Raw genomic sequence first — 27,224 nt, forward strand, 5'->3', positions numbered from 1 at the left:
TGGCATCCGTGGTGACCACCTCTCTGTGGTACACCACAAGCCCCATCGGAATGCCCCTGGACAAATAAGCCTTGTTCCTCCAAGGAGCCAGGGCCCGGAGGCACAACCACATCACCGTGAGCTTGCGATGTCTGTGCAGTTGGGGGTCCAGATGAAAGCTGTTGAGCCACCTCTGCACAGAGTGTAATGAAAGCAAGGCCAACAGCACAACGCGAGTGACTGACGTCAGTTTGCCGAGAAGTCGCAGGAAGGCGATGTATGGAAACCGCCTGCCTAGTTGGAACCAACTGACCAACTGGAGGATATCGTCTATCCTGCGGATGGATGGATGAGCCTCCATGGAAGTTGAATCCAAGGCCACCCCAAGAACAACAGTGGTCTGAGAAGGAGTAAGGTAAGTCTTCTCCAGGTTGACCTTGAGACCCAACTGGGACGCGGGAGCAAGCAGCCGACGCATATCCAGAGATGCATGCACTCGAGATGGGGCGCCCAAAAGCCAATCGTTGAGATACAGCAGAATCTACATTCCGCATGCTTGCAGCGGGGCGAGAGCTGCCTTTACACATCGAGTAAACACCCTTGGAGAAAGGGAGAGGCCAAACGGGAGCACCCGAAACTGCCAATGGCAACCTTGCTAGGCAAACCTCAGAAAGCGGCGGTGGTCTGCCGCAGTAGGTACATGAAAATAGGCATTGGTCAGATCTATTGATGTAAACCACTCTCCCCTTGCCACAGTTTGAAGGACCTCCCGCCGTGGTCAACATGCGAAACGGCAGCACCTTCAAACAATGATTGAGTCCCTGCAGATCTAAAATGGGACGAAACCCGCCAGTCTTTTTCGATATGAGGAAATATGTTGAATAGTAGCCTCTGGGTTGCTGCAGAGGATCCACCTTCTCGATAGCACCCTTGGCCAAGAGGGCGGAGAGCTCCTGGTCTTGTACTCGGGCTTTCACCGGGTCAGCAGTCAAAGTCACCTTGACCAGGTCCAAGATGTGTTGCTGGCATCGGAGTAGCAACCACCCACGGATCCACAGTGTGAGCAGCCCAGTAGTCGAGCTGCTGATGGGAAAACCATCCGACTGCCAGCCCGGTGGCCTCACCTCCTCATGAAAACCATCACCCGGCCTCCGCTGATAGCCCCGCTGATGAGGCGGGGGTGGCTGCACCTCATGGCCAACAGATGAACGCCTCAAATGCTGCGGGGGCACAGTCCTGTTGAGGCCAGAGAGATGCTGCCTAGTCTGCTGTGCCTGGATCTTTCGCTCCAGTGCATCCAGGGCAGCCGGGCCAAACAGCTCACCTGGCTCCACAGGAACACCATGGAGGGTCCTTTTACATGCCTCAGTCAGGGTAGACTGCGCCAGCCAAACCTGCCGACGAGCCTGAACAAGGAAAGACATAACTCGGCCAAGCTTCCTTGACATTAGGGAAAAAGCCTGCAACGCAGTGTCATGTAATCCTACTACACTTGCCACAGCGATGCAGAAACTGCAAACAGGAGGTGCACCAGGGAATTACCCAACCGGTCAGCATGCACTCCTGCATTATAAGCCTTGCAAAGAAGGACGTCGGTCACACGGCACTGAGTCCGTGGGCATCCAGCCTTGCTGCGTAGAGCCTCCTCAGGAGACACAATAAGCGAGGCTACCGCCGGGACAACCGCTGTCATGCGGTCCAAACTAGCCCTGGCGGACTCATTCATAGAGGCCAATGGTCGACCGTCCGCTGACAGACATGATAAGGCTCGAGGGTCCCTGCAGACAGCTGCTCTACCCTTGTGGCAAGGCCTTGATCGGCTTTGACTCGCTTCTTCTTAGGAGGAGCCACGGTAGCAGTGACCTCACCCTGACACATGGAAACGCCTGGGCGCAGTCACCTGCACCGAAGGCGGGAGCTGGTCGGCCTCTTGTTGATGGTGCACCTGTTCCAGCTGAGTCACTCTCACAGTACGAGGCATGTAACTGCAGTTCATACAAGGATGTTCTGACAGCGCTTCTGTCAGGTGGTCAAGCCCAAGATAAGCTGGGCACAGGTCATGACCGTCATCTGCTTGAAGTGCGAGCCCACAAGCATAGCAGTGGGAGCTGTCCATAATTCAGACCGCTCAACAGGCGAATCCACCCAGCTAGCAGTCTTCAGAATATATGCCAGCACCGGGAGAGGGGGCGCTAGTAATAGCGAAACAGGAGACCAACTCCGTTAGCTGTGACAAAATGCAGGCCAGAAAACTGGGATAAGTGAGTGCGCACGCCGCCGTCACCAGAAGTAGCCAAAGACACAAACCAACCACAAACACCATGGCCCAAACCGGGAGAGGGGGTGCTCATGCTGCCGTCACCGGTAATGGCAGAAACTAGCCAAAAAAAAGGGCTAACACAGTTAGCTTTCAATGTAACCAGGCTCAAAACTGGGAGAGGGAGCGCTCATGCTGCCATCACTGGTATTAGCAAAAACTAAACAACAAAAGGAGGCCAACACCGTTAGCTTTAAACATAAATAGGCTCAAAACCAGGAGAAGGGGTGCTTAAGCTGCCGTCACCGATAATAGCAAAAACTAAACAACAAAAAGACCAAAGGCTAACCCAGGTAGCTCGAACAATATATATGTCCGTATACACGCACAATACTGGGAGAGGGGGTGAACACGCTGCTGTTACCGGTAATAGTGAATAAAAGAGACACCTACTGCAGCAACAAGAACCGTCGCAGCCCCAGGAAGGCAAAAAATGCTGCTCCTGCCAAAAGGAAAGGCAAAAGTGCGTCCAACGATGGCAAAACCACAATAAATATCCAGCACAAAATGGCAGACGCCAACAGTAGCGAACTTTGCGTGAAGAAAAAAGGAACAGAGCCTCGGATGACGTATGCTTATATACACTGTGATTGGTCATCTGTGGTGTCACAGGTGTGACTATTTGGTATTATTACTCAAACTGCGCATGTGCAAAGGGAACATTCTGGCAGTCAGGAGGGATGAAATGGAACTGAACATATAGTTGTGACAGAAGTGACGCTAATTTCAATAAACTGTCTCCGGAATTAGTTTATTTAAATTTTTAACCATAAATCAATATAAATCAAAACTGCCTTGCTGTGCATGACTCCTCCGACACGTCTCTCTCTCTCTCTCTCTCTCTCTCTCTCTCTCTCTCTCTCTCTCTCTCTCTCTCTCTCTCTCTCTCTCTCTCTCTCTCTCTCTCTCTCTCTCGGTTTAGCTTTTAGCTGTAACTTCTACTAATTTTTTTTCAAGGGTTTTTCAGTTTAGCTTTATAAAAGTTAACTTTTCAGATAGTGGATTCACGGTTATCAAAGCTAACCTTTTGGTTATCTGTGCCCACCACTGCTTGTGTATATCTCTGTACACTCATATTTGTTTCGGCATTAGCAGAAAGCTTTTGGCACCAACATCTTCACTGCAGGTGTTGATCAATATTCATTGTTCTGTATGAAGGTGTTTCCATAACTACAGTATCAACCAGGATTTGTTTTGGTTTGGACAATCAACAGCACTCAGTGCTCTCGAACCCATTGTTTCTAATCACAGTTGCATTAATCCTTGAGGTTTTTGATGTGTTTGGATTGACTGAATTTCAGTATTGCAGTGACCATTTCTGCATACAGTGCTGCTTGAAAGTTGGCTTTCAGATTTTTATTTGAGAAATTTTAAAATAAACGCCTGACATTTAGTTTTTTGATATCCTAAAAATTGTCCAACATGTAAAACCTCAAGGGTTCACAAAATTTGAAGCGGCATTGTAAATGTAGCTGCTCTCTTAAATGACAACAAATATACAGACTACACTTGCAAGAATGGCTATTTATTCTTTTTTGTGATGTTAAGACTCCAAAACTTTATTTTTCACTCAGGAATTATACAGTTTGTGCATTTTTTTTTTAATTTAGCAGTTTTTGAATAAAGGAGAAATACATATAACATCTAGAAGATTTTCATGTTAAAGGGCTGGAAAATCGCTCAATATTCATGGAGATTAAGTGGAAAAAAGAGACTTCATGTGTACTCTTGTCAAAAATTATTCTTGTCATAAGGGTCAAAAATAATTTCTGTCATCATTGCAGATCAAGGAACAAGAAAAACGCAGGCGTCTGGAGAAAGAGGAACAGGAGCATTTTGAAGCTCAGCTGGAAGACTATCAGCCCTGGGGTCGAAGTGGAGGAGGGGCCCCAGTCAGAGACGGATCTGGAAATCTCATTGGTAAATCGAGAGGTTTCCTGCTGTCAACAAAGCATTATAAAACAAGTAGTCATATTAGCAACCCATACTTGCATCCTTGAAAAAGACAGAAATAAATGTGATTTTGTAATGATGTCAAACGAAAATATCTGTGGCCTGTATGGGCTCAACAGACCTTTAACATCCAAACAGTGCAACATACAAACTCTCAGACCTGAAAAACACAGAAAAACAAGCATTATATAGATTTTTGTCATAGATGCACAAATGTGACACCTAAAGCTAAAAAAGTTACTCTCTATTTGCCCTGAGGGGGGTTATCCTGACCGTGAATGTCAAAACATTCTTGAGGTCAAAACCCATAAAAAGTGCCTTTATTCCTTGTTCTACGATGTTCGGTTATGATATAATTGCAGATCAGAGGGCGTCATCTTGGCTTTGGCTAATATGGCAGCCCCCAATGAGTGCCAGGCTTGGCGCCCTCCAAAAATGAAAATAGTGTGTTATGGTCTACACCTAGGCCAAATTTAATGATTGTAGACAAATCTGCGATTTAGGGCCTGTTCACAGTTTTATTTTTTCTTTAAGCAGATAATTACACACATACTCATGTCCACGGCTGATGCGTTTTTGCTCTTTTTTGTGGCCAGCTGACCTTACACGGATGCACAAGCAGAATGCAGAAGCCTACAAAAATCCAGAACTGTGGCAGATGAGAGCAACAGTCGCAGTGGCATCCAGCACAGCAGAGCACCCTGATCACAGCAAAAGACTCAGCGGTACATACTTTAATAGTGTTTTGCAGTCAGTATGTTGAGCCTCTACTTTAGGTGTGGGAATTGAATTGAAAGTTGTAGATACATGCAGCACCAGGTTTTGTAAGTAACTGCCCAAATTTTTATATACAGTAGAATTCGCCTAAACCTTTATTGTATAAGCTGAATATTCACACTCACCAGTCAAAAGCAAAAGTCCCAAAGTTTTTGTATAGTTTTTCATTTCACCAGATTGTGTATAACGGATTTTTTTCTCCCATCGGACTAAACGTCCCATCACAGTGCATTTCCATTAAAAACCCTCTGCATGTACCAGGCAGAGCAGTCTGGGCATGCCCAGTCACAACAGAGGTATGAAATAAAGTTCAGCACTGACTCTCGCCGATTCCAGCAAAGTGGGTACTGTATTTCCTTGATTAAAAGTCAGGGCATTTTTTTTTTAAACTGTGTTCAGCCCCGGGGCCTAAACGAGGCAGGCCTTTATTCAAGGCCAGTGATTATTAACAAAATGCTGCTTGCTGCCTGCACCTGTAATATGGTGTTATGTTGCACACATGCCCCTGGGCCCGGTTTCATAAGCAGTCTAATTGTGTTTAGTGGACTAAATTCACTTAGTCGACTCATCTTTTGACATCATTGCACAAAGTGCTTAGTCAGTTAAAGTTTAGTGTTACCCGATTAAAGTTTTTAGCCTGGTACAGAGCAGGCTAATCTTATTTTAGTCAACAAAACTTCAGTGTTTTACCTCAACTTGATGTAGAAGGAAGGAAGGAGAGATTTGCGGTGGGAGTGGGTGTTCGGGACTGGAATAATCAATTGGAGATATTTACGGAATCCGAGGTTGGGAGCACTTCTCCTCTGCTGCGGTAGACTCAGCCATGTTTGTAGCAGATGGACCAACTCGGAAGTAATCAAAGCTGTTGCACATTGGAAGCATTTCTTGGCAACAACACTCGCGAGGCCGCTGTGACCCTGAAAATCATCGACTAACATAAAACGGCTAATCTACAAGTTTAGCTGTCTGTGAAAGGAGATTAGATGGATAATGTTGTGCGACTAACCTAAAGCCCTGGGTGTAGAAAACCAAAGACAACCGCTTTAGATCAGAGGCTTCTGCGTGGCTGCGAACCCTCCCCATTGCTTCACGTGCACCTGCTAAATGGCCACAGTTGTAGAAGCATAAATCAGGCTTCAGGATTTTAAAGTACTACTCAGCAGCAGACTTAGAAAAAAAAGAGTGACTCGACCAAATGTAATCCTTTTTAATGCGCGTAAGGCCCAGTGCTTATTTAAGGCAGGCGTTTATTTTTTCAGACAAAGTTTTGACCCGGCCATTAAATGATGCAGGCTCAGATGTTTAATCAAGGAAATATGTAAGCCTAATTGGTCCTGGGGATTCCCCGTAGATCGTTTGGTGCCTCCTGACTGTAACTAATCTGTTGCATACATATAGCGGATTTTGTCCGTTTTATACATGGTTTTCATTATAGTGCACAAAATTTGCTGGTCCACCTGAATCCATTATGTGCGAGTTTTACTGTATTGTAGGTACAGATAACAAGAAGTCTGAAATAGAGTGAAAAGCAGTTTGAAAGACAACTTGCTTTGAGGTACAAAGAACAGGTTGGCCCTCAAACACACACAGACAGTTGATGTTGAGAAGTTACCCCTCACACTTTTGTATGAATTAAACGTTACAGTGGCTGATCATGCCCAAATACAAAAATCATCTGCATCAGTTCACCTGGTGTTGAATGGCTTTTTTTTTTTTTTTCCATTTGTGTTTTCTGCTGCTGATGTTGATTGGTTCATGTTGGTCTTGATTTGGAAGTGTTGTGGCCACTGTTTAAAATGTCCCTAATGCTCAGTCACTGTCCTTGAAGGTAAGCGCACAAACAGATTACAGGCCACTTGTCTCAGATCTGACAGTAACAGTGTTTCTGTGTTAAGTTCAGTTTTTGTTAAATCAGGGAGCTGTTGGACTGCCCCACAGCTCAGAAGAAGCATGTGCATGAGAGAGAGAGGTGTGTCCCAATGATAAAGGCCTGAAACTGTATACATGGTAATGTTGTCCTTTGTGGTATGATTGTTTTTGTTTGGCTTGAAATGATATCCATCCATCCATTTTCTGAACTCATCCTCGTCCAATTAAAGGTCACTGGGACTGGAGCGTATCCTGGCGGGGTCCACCCTGGACAGGCCGCCAGTCCACCACAGGACATCTTTAAATGACAAAAAAATAAAAATTCAACACTACAGTGAAATGGAAGGGCTGACAGGAGAATTTATTCATGATGTTTTCTTCTGTGTGTAGATTCCAACCTTGTGCAAATCCCCCGCTTTGCCATTGGCAGTGAGTTATCCAGCCAGTCCCCCCAGCAGAAGCTCCAGCAGCAGGAGGAGTATTTGGCTTCCCTCAGGCAGCAGGTAATTTAGTAACTTTATTTCAAACTGTGTGTCATTAAGAGCCAACATTTTATGGGTTCTGGTTCCAGGTCATCTCACCAGCTGAATTAAATGATGAAGTCTTCTCCCAAATGAAAAGTTTTCCTTGTCAGTTAAATTATTTACTGAGCTGAACTACTGGAACCAAAAGAATGCACTTTTTTGGTTCTAATTTAGACGGTCTGTTATCATGGGTTATTTAATTATCTCAACCACGGATGTCTAGTCTGAAGTGTAAAGGTGTTTTGCCATTTTTTGGTGTAATTTTTATTGTCTTATTTTGTTTGAAGATTGAGGACACAAAACGTAAAAAGGCAGAGGAGCGGGAACAGGCCAGACTCGAAGATGAAAGATTAGAGACTGTGTGGGCTGAGCAGACGGCTCGTATCACGAAGGAGTACGAGGAGGAACTAGAGAAGAAACGAAGGGAGAAAATGAAGGTGAGCTGAAAACAAGGAGCAGCATGGTTTTACTCATTTACATTTGTTTTGATTTGCTGTACGAGGTCTATTAGAAAAGTATCCTACCTTTTTATTTTTTAAAAAAACTATATGGATTTGATTCATATGTTTTTACGTCAACCAAGCTTGAACCTTCGTGCGCATACGTGAGTTTTTCCACGCCTGTCGGTGACGTCATTCGCCTGTGAGCACGCCTTGTGGGAGGAGTGGTCCAGCCCCCTTGTCGGATTTTCATTGTCTGAGAAGTTGCTGAGAGACTGGCGCTGTGCTTCATCAAAATTTTTTCAAAAACTATGAGGCACATCCGAGTGGACACCATTCGACAAATTAAGCTGGTTTTTGGTGAAAATTTTAACGGCTGATGAGAGATTTTGGATTGTTTCTATCGCTGTAAGGACTTCCCACGGAACGGGACGTCGCGCAGCGCTCCGAGGCGACGTCGTCATCCTGTTTCAAGCTGAAAACCTCCAAATTTAAGCCTCTGTTGACCCAGGACGTCGTGAGAGAACAGAGAACTTTCAGAAGAGGTCAGGATCAACAGTTTATCCGGACATTCCACTGTTAAAGGAGATTTTTTTTTTAATGAAATACGTGCGGACGGATTGGTGCGTCGGCTCACAGCCGGCACAGCGCGCCCGCCACAGGAAAAACACCTCCGTGTTGATAACCATTTGTAAAATCCAGGCGGCTTTTGGTGGCTTTCAGTTGAGTGAGTATCTGAGAAATTGTTTAACAGCTGGACATGTTCCAACTTGTCCTTAAGGCTTCCAACGGAGGTCAAAGGACAACGTAGGCTCAAGAATTACCCCAAGGTTCCTCACTTTGTCAGTGTGATGTATGGCACATGAGGCTAGGCTAAGCGTGAACTGGTCAAATCGATGTCTATGTCTCAATGGACCAAGAACCAATCTTTTCAGTCTTATCAGAGTTTAAAAGTAGGAAGTTTCTAGACATCCAACATCTCACTGATGGAAGGCAATCTAAGGATTTTATGTGAATGAGATCTAAGGATTTTATGTGAATGAGATTACCAGCAGTTATCGGCATGTATAACTGAGTATCATCAGCATAGCAGTGAAAGGTAATCCCAAAATCCCGCAATATGTGCCCAAGGGGTGCTATATAAAGGGAGAAAAGCAGGGACCTAAGACACATTCAGCATGGCTCGGCTCAAGGTTGACTGGCACACTTCTGACTGATCAGCCAGCTCACGCTGGAATGCCCCTGTTTCCAGGAAGCCCAGCATGTTCAGCACCTGTGTGGGGTCAGACAACCGCCTGGCTCCTCGCAGTATTGTGCTGCAGGATAGCCGCTGTTCTGCATGCAACTCCAGTTATTATTGTCATTTGCAAGTAAATCCTTGTGTTCCCTGAATACACGTGCACATCAAAATGCACCATTTGCAATGTCCTCTGATTCTAACGCAGCCACTGTGATCGTGCCATTTTCTGCAGCACTTTGCACATTGTTTTATATCCAGCCATATAATTGCAAACACGTGGGTGTGTTAATTGCACAGCACTCTGACGAATTCATGATGTCACACTATTAATGGCGTCCCAGCATCACCTCTATGTGTCGGCAGTGGAACAATAGCTGTGGAAACGTGTGTATGCCAGCCAGGATTTTTGCGTGACGCACCACACATTTCCACTGTCATTTTACTTTTGATACATCTGAACGTTGGCGTGGAGACAGACTTATGCCAGGTTTTGTGCGTAAGCACACTTTGTACATGAGGCCCCCGGTCGTTGTCAACACACCACTCTGTCAGGTGTTTGACCTCCTCTCTGTGCCAGGTCTCATTGTCCATGATCAGGCCTACCCACCATAGTGTTGTTGGCAAACTTTATCGAGTTGGAGGAGTGAGTGGGGACACAGTCCTGGGTCTGAAGAGTGTCAGACTGAGCACACACCTCTGTGTTCTGCCCGTGTTCATGGTTATGGTGCTAGATGTCAGGTTCCCCATCCTGATATTCTGATGCTGTAATTCCTATTTGGTTAATGTGACAATTTTGTTGAACCCCTTAAAAGATTAGGCTGCAGTCTACTACAGGCTTTGAATATTTCATTTAAACTCCAATGTGTTGGCAAAGTTACAAAAATTATATCACTACCCAACCATTTATGGACCTCAGTATATGTACAGTTGTGTAATCATGGAAGGGGGTGTGTGTGTGAAGTGGCGGTCCCCATGGATACAGTATAGATGGGATGGCAAAGGCCTCTTTCTGCCAGATGGCTGCCGTTGTTCCTGCACCTACTTGATCATTTGCTTCTGTTCTCAGCGCGAGGCTAAAACTGAGGAGGTGATTCATATGACTCAGCACTGGAAAAAGGAGGCAGAAAAGAAGAAGAGGGAAAGTGAAGAGAAGAATGAAGCACTGAGAAAACAGTATGAGAGGCCTCTGGAGCAGGTTAGTTCATCAAAGTCTGCGGTCACTGAAAAAAACAAAAAAACAAAAAAAAACACCTGCTCATTGTCACTTCACAACATTTAAAGCAACAGCAACTGAGTCCACAACCAAACACTTCCACACCAGATGCCAGAATCACCTCAGCTAGCTCCTTTCGATGTGAAGAAGCAGTGGCTCTACTCAGTCCTTCCTGTAGTGTTCAGAATAATAGTAGTGCTATGTGACTAAAAAGATTAATCCAGGTTTTAAGTATATTTTTTTATTGTTACATGGGAAACAAGGTACCAGTAGATTCAGTAGATTCTCACAAATCCAACAAGACCAAGCATTCATGATATGCACACTCTTAAGGCTATGAAATTGGGCTATTAGTAAAAAAAAAAGTAGAAACGGGGGTGTTCACAATAATAGTAGCATCTGCTGTTGACGCTACAAACTCAAAACTATTATGTTCAAACTGCTTTTTTAGCAATCCTGTGAATCACTAAACTAGTATTTAGTTGTATAACCACAGTTTTTCATGATTTCTTCACATCTGCGAGGCATTAATTTTGTTGGTTTGGAACAAAGATTTTGCTCATTTACTAGTGTGCTTGGGTCATTGTCTTGTTGAAACACCCATTTCAAGGGCATGTCCTTTTCAGCATAAGGCAACATGACCTCTTCAAGTATTTTGATATATCCAAACTGATCCATGATACCTGGTATGCGATATATAGGCCCAACACCATAGTAGGAGAAACATGCCCATATCATGATGCTTGCACCACCGTGCTTCACTGTCTTCACTGTCAACTGTGGCTTGAATTCAGAGTTTGGGGGTCGTCTCACAAACTGTCTGCGGCCCTTGGACCCAAAAAGAACAATTTTACTCTCATCAGTCTGCAAACTATTCCTCCATCTCTTTAGGCCAGTTGATGTGTTCTTTGGCAAATTGTAACCTCTTCTGCACATGTCTTTTATTTAACAGAGGGACTTTGCAGGGGATTCTTGCAAATAAATTAGCTTCACACAGGCGTCTTCTGTCGCAGCACTTACAGGTAACTCCAGACTGTCTTTGATCATCCTGGAGCTGATCAATGGGTGGGCCTTCGCCATTCTGATTATTTTTCTATCCATTTTGATGGTTGTTTTCCGTTTTCTTCCACACGTCTCTGGTTTTTTGTCCATTTTAAAGCATTGGAGATCATTTTAGATGAACAGCCTATAATATCAAACTATGCTGTTCTTCTGAACAATGTCTTGAATGTCCCATTTTCCTCAGGCTTTCAAAGAGAAAGGCATGTTCAACAGGTGCTGGCTTCATCCTTAAATAGGGGACACCTGATTCGTACCTGTTTGTTCCACAAAATTGCCGAACTCACTGACTGAATGCCACACTACTATTATTGTGAACACCCCCTTTTCTACATTTTTTTTTTACTAATAGCCCAATTTCATAGCCTTAAGAGTGTGCATATCATGAATGCTTGGTCTTGTTGAATTTGTGAGAATCTACTGAATCTACTGGTACCTTGTTTCCCATGTAACAATAAGAAATATACTCAAAACCTGGATTAATCTTTTTAGTCACATAGCACTACTATTATTCTGAACACTACTATATATTAGATCTTATCACCCTGTGTTTAAGCCCAGACACATGGAGGAGGTTCATTTCTGCCGCTTGTATCTGCGACCTTGTTCTTTCAGTCATTGCACAAAGTTCATGACCGCAGGTGAAGTCTGGAGTATAAATTGACTGGTTAACTGAGACTCTTGCCTTCTGGCTCAGGTCTTTCTTCACCACAACGGTCTGGTACAGCGTCTGCAGGAACTCATACGCAGCCCCAGTCAGTGTATTGATCTCATGCTCCATCTTAACCTCCACTTGTGAACAAGACCCTGAAATATATAAATTCCTTCACTTGTGGCAGAAACTTTCCCAAGACTTTTAAGATTAGGCTTAAAACTTTCCTTTTTGCTAAAGCTTATAGTTAGGGCTGGATCAGGTGACCCTGAACCATCCCTTAGTTATGCTGCTATAGACTTAGACTGCTGGGGGGTTCCCATGATGCACTGAGTGTTTCTTTCTCTTTTTGCTCTGTATGCACCACTCTGCATTTAATTATTAGTGATTGATCTCTGCTCCCCTCCACAGCATGTCTTTTTCCTGGTTCTCTCCCTCAGCCCCAACCAGTCCCAGCAGAAGACTGCCCTTCCCTGAGCCTGGTTCTGCTGGAGGTTTCTTCCTGTTAAAAGGGACTTTTCCCTTCCCACTGTCGCCAAGTGCTTGCTCACAGGGGGTCGTTTTGACCGTTGGGGTTTTTACGTAATTATTGTATGGCCTTGCCTTACAATATAAAGCGCCTTGGGGCAACTGTTTGTTGTGATTTGGCGCTATATAAATAAAATTGATTGATTGATTGACTTTTCTGAGAGGTATGAGTGTGGTATGAGGTATGTGGTCTCAGATTTGGAGGTACTGATCCTCCTCTCCATTGCTTCATGCTTGGCCTCAAACGTGCCCAGTGCTCATCGGGGGTCACAGTTTAAAGCCAGCAGAACCACATCATCCCCGAACAGCAGTCACCAAAGTGGGATTTCTCCAGTGCCATTTCAGCTATGGTTAGTTGATATGTGATTGAAATCGATACTTTTGTAGAGGAGACTTCGCTTGACATGTTGATGTATAATAAGTGTATGTTGGTGTCAGCATTGGTTAGTTATGAGTGTTCAAATGTTCCAAAACAGGGTAAGTCACCAAATTTATGGACTCTAGGGTTTAAGAGGTTATGGACCTTGCCCAAGGGGCCTTAGTGATTTTCCTGTCTGGCTGGGTTTTGAACCAAGGATCCTCTGGTCTGAAGCCAAATGCTTAACCACTAAATCATTACCTCCAATGTGATACAGAAACAGTTCCTGCCCTGGTTGTGTTGAGACCGGATCACGTATTGCATTGTTTCCAGTACACCCATAGCACCCCCTACAGGATATCACGGCCGTTCTTCCTATGTGGCTATTATTTTACAGTGCATCCTGCAGAGAATATTTCATGCTGTATTCCATATTCATATACTTTGTGTTCTTATTTTTTTATTGTATAAATGTATTCATTTTTGTCATGTCATACTTATGAAGTCTATTAGAAAAGTATCCAACCTTATTATTTTTTAAAAACCATATGGATTTGAATCACGTGTGATTGCGTCAGACAAGCTTGAACCCTCGTGCGCATGCGTGAGTTTTTTCATGCCTGTCGGTTGCGTCATTTACCTGTGAGCAGGCTTTGTGTGAGCACTGGTCCACCCTCTCGGCGGATTTTTATTGCGAATAAATGTCTGAACGATTTGGAGCTTTGCTGCATCAATTTTTTTCCAGAAACTGTGAGAGACCTCCAGGTGGACACCATTCGAAAAATTAATATGGCTTTCAGGGACGATTTTATGGGGATTAAACAGATTAAGGAGTGTTACTGCCGCTTTAAGGACGGCCCACAACTCCTGAGAGCGCGGCACGCTCCCAGCCCCCATCGACAGGCTGACACCCCGCTGAAACAACCAGATCATTTCCAACGTGAAGGCTTTGTTTATCCGGGACCTCGTCTGACTTTCACAAAAAGGCAGAAGATGTGGACATCAGCACTTTTTCTGGCACATTCCACCATTACAGGAGTTTTTTTCATGGAAAGAAAAGTGGAGGGACGCGCCACGGAGCCGTTCATTACGCGGGACAAAACCACCTCGGTGTTGGTCTCACAGGACGGCTTTCAGGTGAATTTCAGACGGATTCCGGTTGCTTTCCAGTCGTGTGAATATCCGATTGTGATTGTGCATGAGCTGGACATGCCAGAACATGGCCCGTGAGCCTTCATCACGGCGTTTCTTTGCGCCGAGCGGCTGCACCGCGACGCACGGAACTCCTCCGCACGTTTGTCTTAATGTGCCGAAAAAGTGCTGATGTCCACATCTTTTCACAATTCCTGTGCTAGTCAGATGATATACCGGATCAAGACAGCGTCCAGTTTAAAAACGAACGGCACATTTCACTGTTACAGGAGTTTTTGTCATGGAAAGAGAAGCGGCTCCACCGCGCGTCGCGGTGCAGCCGCTCGGCGCAAAGAAACGCCGTGATGAAGCCTCACAGGACATGTTCTGGCAAAAAACTCCTGTAACGGTGGAATGTGCCGGAAAAAGTGCTGATGTCCACATCTTCTGCCTTTTTGTGAAAGTCAGACGAGGTCCCGGATCAACAAAGCCTTCACGTTGGAAATGATCTGGTTGTTCCAGCGGGGTGTCAGCCTGTCGATGGGGGCTGGAAGCGTGCCGCGCTCTCAGGAGTTGTGGGCAGTCCTTAAAGCAGCAGTAACACTGCTTAATCTGTGTAATCCCCATAAAATCGTCCCTGAAAGCCATATTAATTTTTCGAACGGTGTCCACCTGGAGGTCTCTCACAGTTTCTGGAAAAAAATTGATGCAGCAAAGCTCCAAATCGTTCAGACATTTATTTGCAATAAAATAGACGAGAGGGGTGGACCACACCTCACTCAAAGCCTGCTCACAGGTGAATGACGCAACCGACAGGCATGAAAAAACTCACACATGTGCACGGAGGGTTCAAGCTTGTCTGACGCAATCACACGTGATTCAAATCCATATGGTTTTTAAAAAAATAATAAGGTCGGATACTTTTCTAATAGACCTCCTACAGTTACATTATATTATTTGTTAAATCTGTCATTCCATCTGAGATCACACCCAAAAAAATGTGATTATGCCCCCCCCCCCCACACACACACACAGATTTTGATTAAATTTGGTGTGTATGTTGTCCTTGTTGGGAAAATGTAAATTTTTAAATTTCAGCTCAGAGTAACGGCTCCTGTGGTATTGCCATTTATTATTTTACTTTTTTGTGAAAAAGGACCGTGCCACTGAAATTCAAATGACCATAACTAAAAAAAAAGCAAAAAAAAAAAAAGCAGTGGTCTGATTTTCAAACATAAGGTATCTTTGGAAAGTATTTTACATAAGGAATCCAAATCAGATATTTGATCTGAGAATATTTAGGCATGATGACTTTTTTACCTACTTTTTGACCTTGAAATTGACAAATTGGGACAAATTACATTGCGATACTCTAATGGAAATTGCAGCCCCATATGTTCTGTATAACATATAAAAATAACATTTTTAGCTTTCAAGCAATTTGAAATTGAAGTTGGCATACCTGTTGCTAAAGTCAGTGTCCCTGTATTTTCTACATACAAAAGCCACTAGTAACATTAACTTGTCTATAAATCTGCTCAGATCAGTTCCTGAATATCAGGAAAACTGTCAAAACAGTTATTGAGGTATGTACATAATCCTAAACTTAAATTTAACCTTTACTGTATTTAAACAGGTTAGTCCCATTGAGATGGAGATCTCTTTTACAAGGGACACCTGGACAATTATCCAGTTTCCAGTTCACTTAACTTAAGCCTGGGTCCCACCGAATAATGAAGGATGAAGAAGGAGCCACGCAGCATGTTTTCTTTGCTACGAGAGGGTTTTCTTCAACTATCGTGGGAGTTTCATGGCTCTGAGTGGCTCTTAGAGGCGTTATCTTCAGTTAACGAGGCTCCTCTCTGAGTGTGGCGCTAATTTCAAGAAGTTCAAAATTCAGCAACAGCAGCGTGGCGCAGTTTGTGTACGAGTTACTGCGATGGCTTAGAGGCATTTGCATGGTGCTTACGAGTCTGCTAAAAGCCCATTATCCGTGCACCTGGCAGTTACGCAGGACCTGAGAAGCTATTTTTGGAGTGGCTCGCCTCTTGCACACACAATTCCACCTGCTCTGTGCGCTGGACTCTATATAAAATAATTATTTTGTAGTGGATTAATTATTTTCTGCCAAACCTTGGATGCTGAAAACACCTCTAATCACTTCTGGAATCACAGAGGACTGGTTCATCTGGATGCTTTTTTCCTCTCTTTTCTGCTCCATGTGGAATATATTGTGAACAGCTTAAGGTAACTATTTTTAATGTTTTTTATAGCTTGATAATACTGTTCCTAGCTGTAAAAGTATGTCTGCTGTATGTTGATGTCTGTTGTATGTAAAAATATGTTGATTTAATATCTTGTTAATGGACCACATGAGCTCTGCTGTGTGTGTGCACTGACGCACTGAGGCAGTGACTCATCATCACACTTCAAACGAACATTTAGGCAAAACGCCAGCTCACAAAAGAGTGATTTTTCAGTCAGTATTGGATGAACACAAAGTTAAAATTTTGTGACTGCATGAAAGTGGATGTGTGTTTAAAGCCATGGAAGATAATAACTCCAGTGGAGCCGCTAAAAGCAGAGCAGAAGCTGTGCTGCAACACAGGAGTAGAGTGCGCAAAAGACCGATTTTGAAAACATAACACAAAGTTAAAAGTTGTATCATGGTGACTTGTAAGCTGCGGAAGAAATTAAAAAAATATATATATATATATACACAACAAAAATATAAACGCAACACTTTTGGTTTTGCTCCCATTTTGTATGAGATGAACTCAAAGATCTAAAACTTTTTCCACATACACAGTATCACCATTTCCCTCAAATATTGTTCACAAACCAGTGTAAATCTGTGATAGTGAGCACTTCTCCTTTGCTGAGATAATCCATCCCACCTCACAGGTATGCCATATCAAGATGCTGATTAGACACCATGATTAGTGCACAGGTGTGCCTTAGACTGCCCACAATAAAAGGCCACTCTGAAAGGTGCAGTTTTATCACACAGCACAATGCCACAGATGTCGCAAGATTTGAGGGAGCATGCAATTGGCATGCTGACAGCAGGAACGTCAACCAGAGCTGTTGCTTGTGTATCGAATGTTCATTTCTCTACCATAAGCCATCTCCAAAGGCGTTTCAGAGAATTTGGCAGTACATCCAACCAGCCTCACAACCGCAGACCATGTGTAACCACACCAGCCCAGGACCTCCACATCCAGCATGTTCACCTCCAAGATCGTCTGGGACCAGCCACTCGGACAGCTGCTGGAACAATCGGTTTGCATAACCAAAGAATTTCTGCACAAACTGTCAGAAACCGTCTCAGGGAAGCTCATATGCATGCTCGTTGTCCTCATCGGGGTCTCGACCTGACTCCAGTTCATCGTCGTAACCGACTTGAGTGGGCAAATGCTCACATTCGCTGGCATTTGGCACGTCGGAGAGGTGTTCTCTTCACGGATGAATCCCGGTTCACACTGTCCAGGGCAGATGGCAGACAGCGTGTGTGGCTTCGTGTGGGTGAGCGGTTTTCTGATGTCAATGTTGTGGATCGAGTGGCCCATGTTGGCGGTGGGGTTATGGTATGGGCAGGCGTCTGTTATGGACGAAGAACACAGGTGCATTTTATTGATGGCATTTTGAATGCACAGAGATACCGTGACGAGATCCTGAGGCCCATTGTTGTGCCATACATCCAAGAACATCACCTCATGTTGCAGCAGGATAATGCACGGCCCCATGTTGCAAGGATCTGTACACAATTCTTGGAAGCTGAAAATGTCCCAGTTCTTGCATGGCCGGCATACTCACTGGACATGTCACCCATTGAGCATGTTTGGGATGCTCTGGACCGGCGTATACGACAGCGTGTACCAGTTCCTGCCAGTATCCAGCAACTTCGCACAGCCATTGAAGAGGAGTGGACCAACATTCCACAGGCCACAATTGACAACCTGATCAACTCTATGCGAAGGAGATGTGTTGCACTGCATGAGGCAAATGGTGTTCACACCAGATACTGACTGGTATCCCAACCCAGTAAACCAAAACTGCACCTTTCAGAGTGGCCTTTTATTGTGGGCAGTCTAAGGCACACCTGTGCACTAATCATGGTGTCTAATCAGCATCTTGATATGGCACACCTGTGAGTGAGGTGGGATGGATTATCTCAGCAAAGGAGAAGTGCTCACTATCACAGATTTAGACTGGTTTGTGAACAATATTTGAGGGAAATGGTGATATTGTGTATGTGGAAAAAGTTTTAGATCTTTGAGTTCATTTCATACAAAACGGGAGCAAAACCAAAAGTGTTGCGTTTATATTTTTGTTGAGTATGTATGTATGTATATATATATATATATATATATATATTTTTTTTTTTTTTAAATGATCCACAGGTGTATATAATAAAGCGGCCACCTCATTGTGTATGCAGAACGGCACCGCGCGTAAATGAGTTCTTTTGCAGAAATAAATGGACAAATACAAAATTAAAAGTGATCACAGTGTAAAAATGACTGTGTTTAAAGTCAGGGAAAAAAATAAAGCCAGCAAGCCACGGATGGATTTTAAGCCAGTGAGACTGAGCACAGAGGTGGCTATCCAGGAATGGAACAGTGGCACGCGCGCAAAAGAGCGATTTTGCAGAAATAAACGGACGAACACAAAGTTTATAGTGGGATTATGGTGTGTGTGTGTTTAAGCCACAGAAGAAATAAAGCCAGCGAGTGGAGCCAGCAAGGAGCACAGAGGCGGCTCTCCAGGAACCCTTGGTTCGGTTCTAGTTGGTCTGGTGCAATACAGGTGGACAGCAGCCTGGCGCACAGCTCACAACCGTGGGCCTGTACTAGAGTGTCTATTTTTGGACTGCATTTAAAAATTGTGACATCTTTAAATGCTGCTGTAAATCTGTGAATTGAAAACCCACATTTTAAAGGGACCAGGTGTGGCAGGGTTGGAGGTTTGGACCAAACCCATGTCTAAACGTGCACCAACATGGCGTTATCTTGGTGCTATCACAGCACTACGTGGCTTATTGTGGCTGATGTGAACCATTCAAGGCTCTAGTGACAGGTCGGTTGTACCTCACTAGAGGCTGCTACGTGGCACATGTGGGGTACAGAGGCATAGTGGATATGTGATAGATGAAAATGTGGGTCATTCTTTGAATAATCACTGACACGCCCATGCGTGGCTCATTATTCATCCTTCATTATTCGGTGGGACCCAGGCTTTCCATGTCTTTTGGATGTGGGAGGAAGCTGGAGCACCCGGAGGGAACCCACGCAAACACGGAGAGAACGTGCGAACTTCATACAGAACAGCCATGGGTGGGAATTGATCCCATGACCTTCTTGTTATGATGCAACCGTGCTAACCACTAATCCACCGTGCTGCCCAAAGTTTGCCCTGAAGTCTTTTAAGGAGATCTTCTGCAGTAGCCATCCTAGTCCATGTCAACAGGCTATTCTGATTAGTGGCTGGAGATTCTGAAAAGGTCCTCCCAGGAGATACTGTAGTTTCTTGTGGAAGATGATGTCCGATATAGAGTACTTACAACACAACATACATTAGTTTCTTGAATCCAACACAAATCATCTTTTGATGGCCAATGAAATGTTCTTGCTGGTCCATGAGGGTGCATAAATCTTATTCTGAAGTCAACAAATTCCTCTGAAACTTCTTCCACAAGTCCAATCCATGGAAGGTCATCATAGATGCAGCAGACAAAGCTCTGTGCACGAACAGCTAAGGGTACACATAAATCATCACTGCCTTCATTACCAAGGTCTTGGATCTCTACTAAATCCGGCTTATTCATCTGGTTTGTATGCAGTTTGTATGCTTGCATAGTTGTGAGGGAGACGGGAATTAAAAAAACAATTATTGTCTTGGCTAAATCAAATCTTGGTTTATAATTTAACCATAATCTGGGGGCTGTTTGTGTTAAAATGCAGAGATTGCCCTCCCCTCCTATTCCCACTGTGCAGAAGAAATGCAGTCCCAGACCCAACACTCAAGAAAACCGGCGCCTGACTCCTCAGTCTGAAAGTCACACATGTTTACAAAGAGCAGAGGTAGGAGTCCATGTTTCCCTGTGTTGGCAATATTCAGAAAAATGATTGTAGGTTTTGATTGAGGTCAAATTCAAAACAGTGCCAGTGTAGTCCAGTTTACAGTATCATGGCAAATTTTATTGTAACAGCAAGCTGCTATAATCATATCTCAATCATCTAATAGTTAATGCACAAATTAAATAAATTTTGCTTGATGTTGCATTAAGGTGTGAATGCAACTTTTTCTCTAAAAGAGGCATTTTTATGACTTATACTCTGAAACATACCATGTATTTAGACTACAATATGCCTATAAAAAATTATCATGATAAATGTAATCTTTCTCCTCCCAGTGTCCTGACTTCACAGCTGTATTTCACGCCATTTAAATAGTAGATCTGCACTCAGACCTGCCTAAAATGGATTTGTGCCCTGTGCACCATTCATTTTTGGGTGTACCGGGCAAATTGGACCCCTAGTATTTGTTTAAGGAATCCTTTTTTAGGTACACCATCATCAATCCAGATGAAGGATCGAAGTTGCGTAAAGGAAGGAAGTAGAAGATAAAATGAAAAAAAATTACAATTGCACACTTAATTTTTAAAGCCCATGGTGAAGGCCAAATGTGTTCATGGGGGTGGGTTGCAAGAAACGTTTTAGTTTCTGTGTCTGTAAATGGGTTCTGGTGACTTTTCAGGGCAAAAAATAAGAATGAATATCACTGTACTTATGTAGTATGTACTTATTGTAGTTACAGTAGCATTGTACAGTTGTTGTTATTACCAAGAATCCTGGGCTGTAATTTTTTGTCTTTTTTACATTTACATGCTATTTAAATGCCTCCTCACTCACACCCCTCCATCAGAGCTTTCTATTTCTGCCCCTGGAAACCTGCCCTAACCTTATGACTTTATTTCAGTATACAGGAGCAGTTTGTCACGTGGTGTCATCTTCACATGTAAGTTGCTTTGATATATAAGTTGCTGGCCCTTGCAAAATAGTACAAAGACTTCGAAGTACACACCATTTTCACATACATTAGTACTTGCCCGAGAAGAAGATATGGCACACCCTCACTGATCTGAATATCAATGCACACATTCCTTTCTCAACTCCTGATACTTCAGAATGACTATTTCTGTGTTTGCAACCCGACATATGTGGAGCCTCAGGCTGCTACACGTGGCAGATACTGTCTGCTCTGTTCACATGAACCTGTAGCTCTTCTGGTCACAACTACTTTAATTCCATTATAGTGTGAAATACAATAAATCTGTATTTGACACTAATGTAAGCTTTGCAGTTAATCAGTGGCCCATATGTGTACAGAAATGCAATTGATGGTCTCTGACACCACCAAAAGTTACTGTTGCATTTTGTAAAGTAGCCTGACAATTGCAGTGGTCATGGTAGGTATTGAAACCCCAGTGAATCTGGCCTAATGCTACAATGTGCTAAATTGGTTTTTTTTTTTTGTTTTTTTGCCCCCCCCCCCCCCCCCCCCCCCCCCCCCAGCCACAATTAGCTTCCTTGAGCCACATGTTGTATCTGTAAATGATACCAGTGTTAGCAGCCAAATTCACAAACCAAAGGTTTCATCAAAGATACCCGACTTGGTAGTTTAATAATTGCACCTGGGTGTCAGCCCATATTTTCTGGACTATGTCTCGTTTCCCCCTCCCTTGTTTTTGCTAGTCCGATCTAAAGAATGCTGCATTATCATGTGTGGCCACAAGATGGAATTGTCTATGTAAACATGACAAGCTGCTCCTGTATACTGACATGAATGAGGTACTGCAAGTTACACCCTGGAGTAGAAGGTGGCAGTAATCCATAATGTCGGTGAATCCCAACCACTGTACATTTAAAAGATTTGAATGAGAAGGATGCCCTGCATCTTAAAGAATGATTGACATTAATAAAGCCTGCGCTCAAACTGAAATACCACATTCTTGAATAAGGAGAAATATTAACGTAATCTTCATACTACACTTCAGTCTACTTGTTTGCACTTTGTGGTACAGCCAAAATGGCAACAAGGTCAGCTAGGTGAAGGTAAAGCTCACAATAATGTTTTAAAAATGTACTAGCAAGTTCCTTCATCTTCTCCCTTTCTTCACTCTGGGTGGCTACAACAGATCATGTTAATTTGGCACTTTTTTTTTTTACTGCCGGGTATCCTGCTTGACACAACTCCACATTACATGGAGAATGGGCACAGGTGGTTTTGAACCAGAAATCTTCTGCTCCACAAACAAGCACACTAAATGCTTGTCCACCATGTTGCCCCAGTGTTTGAAAAATGTATAGGTGTTTTTAAAAAAAATGTAATAAATGTCAATCAATCAATCAATTTTATTTATATAGCGCCAAATCACAACAAACAGTTGCCCCAAGGTGCTTTATATTGTAAGGCAAGGCCATACAATAATTACGTAAAAACCCCAATGGTCAAAACGACCCCCTGTGAGCAAGCACTTGGCGACAGTGGGAAGGAAAAACTCCATTTTAACAGGAAGAAACCTCCAGCAGAACCAGGCTCAGGGAGGGGCAGTCTTCTGTTGGGACTGGTTGGGGCTGAGGGAGAGAACCAGGAAAAAGACATGCTGTGGAGGGGAGCAGAGATCAATCACTAATGATTAAATGCAGAGTGGTGCATACAGAGCAAAAAGAAAAAGAAACACTCAGTGCATCATGGGAACCCCCCAGCAGTCTAAGTCTATAGCAGCATAACTAAGGGATGGTTCAGGGTCACCTGATCCAGCCCTAACTATAAGCTTTAGCAAAAAGGAAAGTTTTAAGCCTAATCTTAAAAGTAGAGAGGGTGTCTGTCTCCCTGATCCGAATTGGGAGCTGGTTCCACAGGAGAGGAGCCTGAAAGCTGAAGGCTCTGCCTCCCATTCTACTCTTACAAACCCTAGGAACTACAAGTAAGCCTGCAGTCTGAGAGCGAAGCGCTCTATTGGGGTGATATGGTACTATGAGGTCCCTAAGATAAGATGGGACCTGATTATTCAAAACCTTATAAGTAAGAAGAAGAATTTTAAATTCTATTCTAGAATTAACAGGAAGCCAATGAAGAGAGGCCAATATGGGTGAGATATGCTCTCTCCTTCTAGTCCCCGTCAGTACTCTAGCTGCAGCATTTTGAATCAACTGAAGGCTTTTCAGGGAACTTTTAGGACAACCTGATAATAATGAATTACAATAGTCCAGCCTAGAGGAAATAAATGCATGAATTAGTTTTTCAGCATCACTCTGAGACAAGACCTTTCTAATTTTAGAGATATTGCGTAAATGCAAAAAAGCAGTCCTACATATTTGTTTAATATGCACTTTGAATGACATATCCTGATCAAAAATGACTCCAAGATTTCTCACAGTATTACTAGAGGTCAGGGTAATGCCATCCAGAGTAAGGATCTGGTTAGACACCATGTTTCTAAGATTTGTGGGGCCAAGTACAATAACTTCAGTTTTATCTGAGTTTAAAAGCAGGAAATTAGAGGTCATCCATGTCTTTATGTCTGTAAGACAATCCTGCAGTTTAGCTAATTGGTGTGTGTCCTCTGGCTTCATGGATAGATAAAGCTGGGTATCATCTGCGTAACAATGAAAATTTAAGCAATGCCGTCTAATAATACTGCCTAAGGGAAGCATGTATAAAGTGAATAAAATTGGTCCTAGCACAGAACCTTGTGGAACTCCATAATTAACCTTAGTCTGTGAAGAAGATTCCCCATTTACATGAACAAATTGTAATCTATTAGATAAATATGATTCAAACCACCGCAGCGCAGTGCCTTTAATACCTATGGCATGCTCTAATCTGTAATAAAATTTTATGGTCAACAGTATCAAAAGCAGCACTGAGGTCTAACAGAACAAGCACAGAGATGAGTCCACTGTCTGAGGCCATAAGAAGATAATTTGTAATCTTCACTAATGCTGTTTCTGTACTATGATGAATTCTAAAACCTGACTGAAACTCTTCAAATAGACCATTCCTCTGCAGATGATCAGTTAGCTGTTTTACAACTACCCTTTCAAGAATTTTTGAGAGAAAAGGAAGGTTGGAGATTGGCCTATAATTAGCTAAGATAGCTGGGTCAAGTGATGGCTTTTTAAGTAATGGTTTAATTACTGCCACCTTAAAAGCCTGTGGTACATAGCAAACTAATAAAGATAGATTGATCATATTTAAGATCGAAGCATTAAATAATGGTAGGGCTTCCTTGAGCAGCCTGGTAGGAATGGGGTCTAATAGACATGTTGATGGTTTGGATGAAGTAACTAATGAAAATAACTCAGACAGAACAATCTGAGAGAAAGAGTCTAACCAAATACCGGCATCACTGAAAGCAGCCAAAGATAACAATACGTCTTTGGGATGGTTATGAGTAATTTTTTCTCTAATAGTTAAAATTTTATTAGCAAAGAAAGTCATGAAGTCATTACTAGTTAAAGTTAAAGGAATACTCGGCTCAATAGAGCTCTGACTCTTTGTCAGCCTGGCTACAGTGCTGAAAAGAAACCTGGGGTTGTTCTTATTTTCTTCAATTAGTGATGAGTAGTAAGATGTCCTAGCTTTACGGAGGGCTTTTTTATAGAGCAACAGACTCTTTTTCCAGGCTAAGTGAAGATCTTCTAAATTAGTGAGACGCCATTTCCTCTCCAACTTACGGGTTATCTGCTTTAAGCTGCGAGTTTGTGAGTTATACCACGGAGTCAGGCACTTCTGATTTAAAGCTCTCTTTTTCAGAGGAGCTACAGCATCCAAAGTTGTCTTCAATGAGGATGTAAAACTATTGACGAGATACTCTATCTCACTTACAGAGTTTAGGTAGCTACTCTGCACTGTGTTGGTATATGGCATTAGAGAACATAAAGAAGGAATCATATCCTTAAACCTAGTTACAGCGCTTTCTGAAAGACTTCTAGTGTAATGAAACTTATTCCCCACTGCTGGGTAGTCCATCAGAGTAAATGTAAATGTTATTAAGAAATGATCAGACAGAAGGGAGTTTTCAGGGAATACTGTTAAGTCTTCAATTTCCATACCATAAGTCAGAACAAGATGTAAGATATGATTAAAGTGGTGGGTGGACTCATTTACATTTTGAGCAAAGCCAATTGAGTCTAATAATAGATTAAATGCAGTGTTGAGGCTGTCATTCTGAGCATCTGTGTGGATGTTAAAATCGCCCACTATAATTATCTTATCTGAGCTAAGCACTAAGTCAGACAAAAGTTCTGAAAATTCACAGAGAAACTCACAGTAACGACCAGGAGGACGATAGATAACAAAACTGGTTTTTGGGACTTCCAATTTGGATGGACAAGACTAAGAGTCAAACTTTCAAATGAATTAAAGCTCTGTCTGGGTTTTTGATTAATTAATAAGCTGGAATGGAAGATTGCTGCTAATCCTCCGCCTCGGCCCGTGCTACGAGCGTTCTGGCAGTTAGTGTGACTCGGGGGTGTTGACTCATTTAAACTAACATATTCATCCTGCTGTAACCAGGTTTCTGGAAGGCAGAATAAATCAATGTTGATCAATTATTATATCATTTACTAACAGGGACTTAGAAGAGAGAGACCTAATGTTTAATAGACCACATTTAACTGTTTTAGTCTGTGGTGCAGTTGAAGGTGCTATATTATTTTTTCTTTTTGAATTTTTATGCTTAAATAGATTTTTGCTGGTTATTGGTGGTCTGGGAGCAGGCACCGTCTCTACGGGGATGGGGTAATGAGGGGATGGCAGGGGGAGAGAAGCTGCAGAGAGGTGTGTAAGACTACAACTCTGCTTCCTGGTCCCAACCCTGGATAGTCACGGTTTGGAGGATTTAAGAAAATTGGCCAGATTTCTAGAAATGAGAGCTGCTCCATCCAAAGTGGGATGGATGCCGTCTCTCCTAACAAGACCAGGTTTTCCCCAGAATCTTTGCCAATTATCTATGAAGCCCACCTCATTTTTTGGACACCACTCAGATAGCCAGCAATTCAAGGAGAACATGCGGCTAAACATGTCACTCCCGGTCCGATTGGGGAGGGGCCCAGAGAAAACTACAGAGTCCGACATTGTTTTTGCAAAGTTACACACCGATTCAATGTTAATTTTAGTGACCTCCGATTGGCGTAACCGGGTGTCATTACTGCCGACGTGAATTACAATCTTACCAAATTTACGCTTAGCCTTAGCCAGCACTTTCAAATTTCCTTCAATGTCGCCTGCTCTGGCCCCCGGAAGACAATTGACTATGGTTGCTGGTGTCGCCAACTTCACATTTCTCAAAACAGAGTCGCCAATAACCAGAGTTTGATCCTCGGCGGGTGTGTCGCCGAGTGGGGAAAAACGGTTAGAAATGTGAACGGGTTGGCGGTGTACACGGGGCTTCTGTTTAGGGCTACGCTTCCTCCTCAGTCACCCAGTCGGCCTGCTTTCCCGGCTCCTCTGGATCTGCCAGAGGGAAACTAACGGCGGCTAAGCTACCTTGGTCCGCACCGACTACAGGGGCCTGGCTAGCTGTAGAATTTTCCACGGTGCGGAGCCGAGTCTCCAATTCGCCCAGCCTGGCCTCCAAAGCTACGAATAAGCTACACTTATTACAAGTACCATTACTGCTAAAGGAGGCCGAGGAATAACTAAACATTTCACACCCAGAGCAGAAAAGTGCGGGAGAGACACGAGAAGCCGCCATGCTAAACCAGCTAAGAGCTAGTAGCTGCGCTAAGCTAGCGGATTCCTAAAAACACACAAAGTGAATAATGTGTAAATAATTTAGAGGTGATTCAGCAGAGGGAGTGCTTTAGTTAAGGCATGTGAAGATTACACTGTGAAACAAATCGTTATCTAGGTAACTAGATCAATCTAACTGCGCAGATTAAACAGCTAACAGATACAGCAAAACACCGCTGTGCTCCGGAACAGGAAGTGATACAATACCGCAGTGAGAGCCAACCACCAGTAGAGGCAAGCAAGAGACCTGGATGACAGTAATCTAAGGTGTCAATGGGCAAGGTGATGATGCTGGAACTTTTGTTTGGTGCCGTTCCAATGAGACTGCCTGAAGAGAACATGTAAATTTCCACAGTCATTGATGATATGGGGCTGCATGT

The 27,224-nt window shown here is 43.4% G+C and overlaps 1 protein-coding gene across 1 annotated transcript in view; it reads left to right on the plus strand.

The window, feature by feature from the left end:
- LOC117520991 (centrosome and spindle pole-associated protein 1-like) overlaps nt 1–27,224 on the plus strand; it is a 143,046-nt gene that overhangs the window by 85,484 nt on the left and 30,338 nt on the right. Inside the window, exons 15-20 of the mRNA XM_034182326.1 lie at nt 4,081–4,216; nt 4,846–4,974; nt 7,286–7,398; nt 7,707–7,856; nt 10,166–10,294; nt 19,998–20,123. Coding sequence (XP_034038217.1) covers nt 4,081–4,216; nt 4,846–4,974; nt 7,286–7,398; nt 7,707–7,856; nt 10,166–10,294; nt 19,998–20,123 — 783 coding nt within the window. The remainder of the gene's footprint in view (nt 1–4,080; nt 4,217–4,845; nt 4,975–7,285; nt 7,399–7,706; nt 7,857–10,165; nt 10,295–19,997; nt 20,124–27,224) is intronic.

Source organism: Thalassophryne amazonica, chromosome 11 (assembly GCF_902500255.1).
Source record: "Thalassophryne amazonica chromosome 11, fThaAma1.1, whole genome shotgun sequence".
Classification (NCBI taxonomy): domain Eukaryota; kingdom Metazoa; phylum Chordata; class Actinopteri; order Batrachoidiformes; family Batrachoididae; genus Thalassophryne; species Thalassophryne amazonica.